The sequence below is a fragment of the Tupaia chinensis genome, unplaced genomic scaffold (assembly GCF_000334495.1).
Source record: "Tupaia chinensis unplaced genomic scaffold, TupChi_1.0 Scaffold000201_1, whole genome shotgun sequence".
Lineage (NCBI taxonomy): Eukaryota > Metazoa > Chordata > Mammalia > Scandentia > Tupaiidae > Tupaia > Tupaia belangeri.
The window spans coordinates 3,137,752-3,140,192 of record NW_006159676.1 but is presented as its reverse complement, the minus strand read 5'-3'; the positions used below and the strand labels follow the sequence as shown (position 1 = coordinate 3,140,192).

The 2,441-nt window shown below is 53.3% G+C and overlaps 1 protein-coding gene across 1 annotated transcript in view; it reads left to right on the top strand.

Annotated features, from left to right (window-relative positions):
* MYO9B (myosin IXB) overlaps nucleotides 1–2,441 on the top strand; it is an 88,921-nt gene that overhangs the window by 74,234 nt on the left and 12,246 nt on the right. Inside the window, 2 exon segments of the mRNA XM_027771286.1 lie at nucleotides 1,040–1,173; nucleotides 2,046–2,236. Of these exon segments, the coding sequence (XP_027627087.1) occupies nucleotides 1,040–1,173; nucleotides 2,046–2,236 (325 nt within the window).

Sequence of the window (2,441 nt, the reverse complement as noted above, 5' to 3'; positions counted from 1 at the left end):
AAAAAAAAAAAAAAAAGAGACCTCTCCAAAAGAAGCCATAGCGGGAGGTCAGACCCTGAGGCCACGCTTGAATTTGCCCCTGACCTTGAGCCCCACGTGGCCACAACCAAGGTCAAACAGTTCCCAGGGAAACCTCGAGCTCGAGCTCATCCGGGCCACTTCCTCTGTCCCTGGATAGACAGTATCTTTTTTGGCTTTTATCTTCATTTTTTGTTTGTTTTTGTTTTTTGCTATAGGGCATGTGTGCTCGCCAGAAAGACAGAAAGAGACAGGGAGACAGAAAGCGAGAAATCGCCTTCCCCAGGGGGGATGGCCACGCCGCAATCCCTTCTCCTCCATTCTCCTCTCGGGATCTTGGGCACGCACGCACACGCGCCCGGCGTGAGTTTTTAAGCCACCGGGTCCGGGACTCGAACCGTGGTCAACTACATGGGAGTCCAGCGACATAGTCATGACGCCAACTGCTGGTCCCTGTTCCTTTTTTTATAAAAGAATTATTTTATTTAATTTTTTTATGTTTGTTTCTTTGTTTTAAAGGGACAGAGTGGGAAAGAGAGGGAGGGAAAGTGACAAAGCAACCCGCCAGGTGTGCTACTCAAACCGTAGCCGGCCGTGTGGAAGGCCAGCACCCTTAAGCAGTACGCCATCTGCCAGCCCCTGGTGCTTTTTTTTTTTTTTGGAGATGTTTGCTAGAGGGCACGTGCGCTCCCAGAAAGACAGAGAGACAGAAAGCGAGAAATCACCCCCCGGGGGAATGGTCACGCCACAATCCCTCCTCCTCCATTCTCCTCTCAGGATCTTGGGCACGCACGCACACGCACCTGGCGTGAGTTTAAGCCACGGGGTCCGGGACTCGAACCACAGTCTACTACATGGGAATCCAGCGATGTAGCCATTATGCCAACTGCTGGTCCCAAGGGGCAGACACTCTTGTACCCAGCATGCTCAGCGAGCCCTTAGCACATGAACCCGGGACCTTCCCACACGCGTTCAGCATGCGCCACCAGCAGGCCCGGAAACCACTTACCTTCTCCCGCAGGTCCACATTCAAGAGACTCTTCCAGCATAAAACCAAGGATAAAAAATACATCCTGGAGGGCGTAGAGGAGGTAGAGAACACTGTGTCCGGGCACGTCGTACTGGAAGCTGCGACCACGAAGAAGAGTCTAGAAGGTTGGTCACTTAACGCCACAGAGCGACAAGGGCCACAGTAATGTTCATCATCGCTCATGGGGGCCGTGAGTCAGCAGTGGCCAAGGGCTGGGGCCTCTGCATTTCTTTCCTTTTTCCTTGATGTATTTATTTTTTAAATTTTAGATTTTTGCCATAGGGGGCCTATAAAGACAAAGAGAGAGGCAAAGTGAGAAATCACCCCGAGGCGGGATGGCCACACCACAATCCCTTCTGCTCCATTTCCTCTTGGGATTTTGGGCATGCACACACACACGCCCAGTATGTTTGGTTTGGTTTTTTTGAGAGAGCTTTTTTTGCTATTGGGTGCTCACCAGAGAGAAAGACAGAAAGCTAGAAATTACACCTCCCCCTACACGGGGGATGGCCCCACCAAAATCCCTTCTCCTTTCAGGATCTTGGGCACACACTCATGCATTCCGAGTGAGTTTTAAGTCACCGGGTCCAGGATGTAAACTGCAGTCAACTGCATGGGAGTCCAGCAATGTAACCATTATGCCATCTGCTGGTCCCACCCAGTAATTTTTTTGGAGAGGTTTTTGCTGTAGGGCGTGTGCACTTGCTAGAAAGAGAGAGACAAAGAGACAGAAAGCCCCCCAGGGGCGATGGCCACGCCGCTATCCCTTCTCCTCCATTCTCCTCTCGGGATCTTGGGCACGCACGCACACGCACCCTGCATGAGTTTAAGCCACCGGGTCCGGGACGCGAACCGCGGTCGACTACATGGGAGTCCAGCGACATAGCCATGACGCTATCTGCTGGTCCCACAGGCCTCTGCATTTCTGACCATGCTGAACGAGGCTGTCCAGCGTCCTCCCCCAGAGCCCACACTGTCCCCTCTCTCTCCTCCACAGCCCCCTCCAGCCACCAGCACCGGCACGCAGCAGGCGAGAAGCACGCCAAGGAGCCGGGAGGCAAAGGGAAGAAGAACCGGAACCTCAAGATCGGCAAAATCACCGTGTCCGAGAAGTGGCGGGAGTCGGTGTTCCGCAAGATCACCAACGCCAACGAGCTCAAATACCTGGACGAGTTCCTGCTCAACAAGGTGGGGTACCACCAGCCAGCCGGGACCACCGGGCAGGGAGAGGGTCCGGTCACCCTGGCACAGTGTGGCTGGGCAGTGTTCTGCACTACACAGTCCCAACACATACACATAGAAAGTTCTAGAAAGCCAAGCCTGACATCAGTGTTTTTTGTGTTTTTTTTTTTTTTTTGGAGAGGTTTTCGCTACAGGGCACGGGCACTCGCCA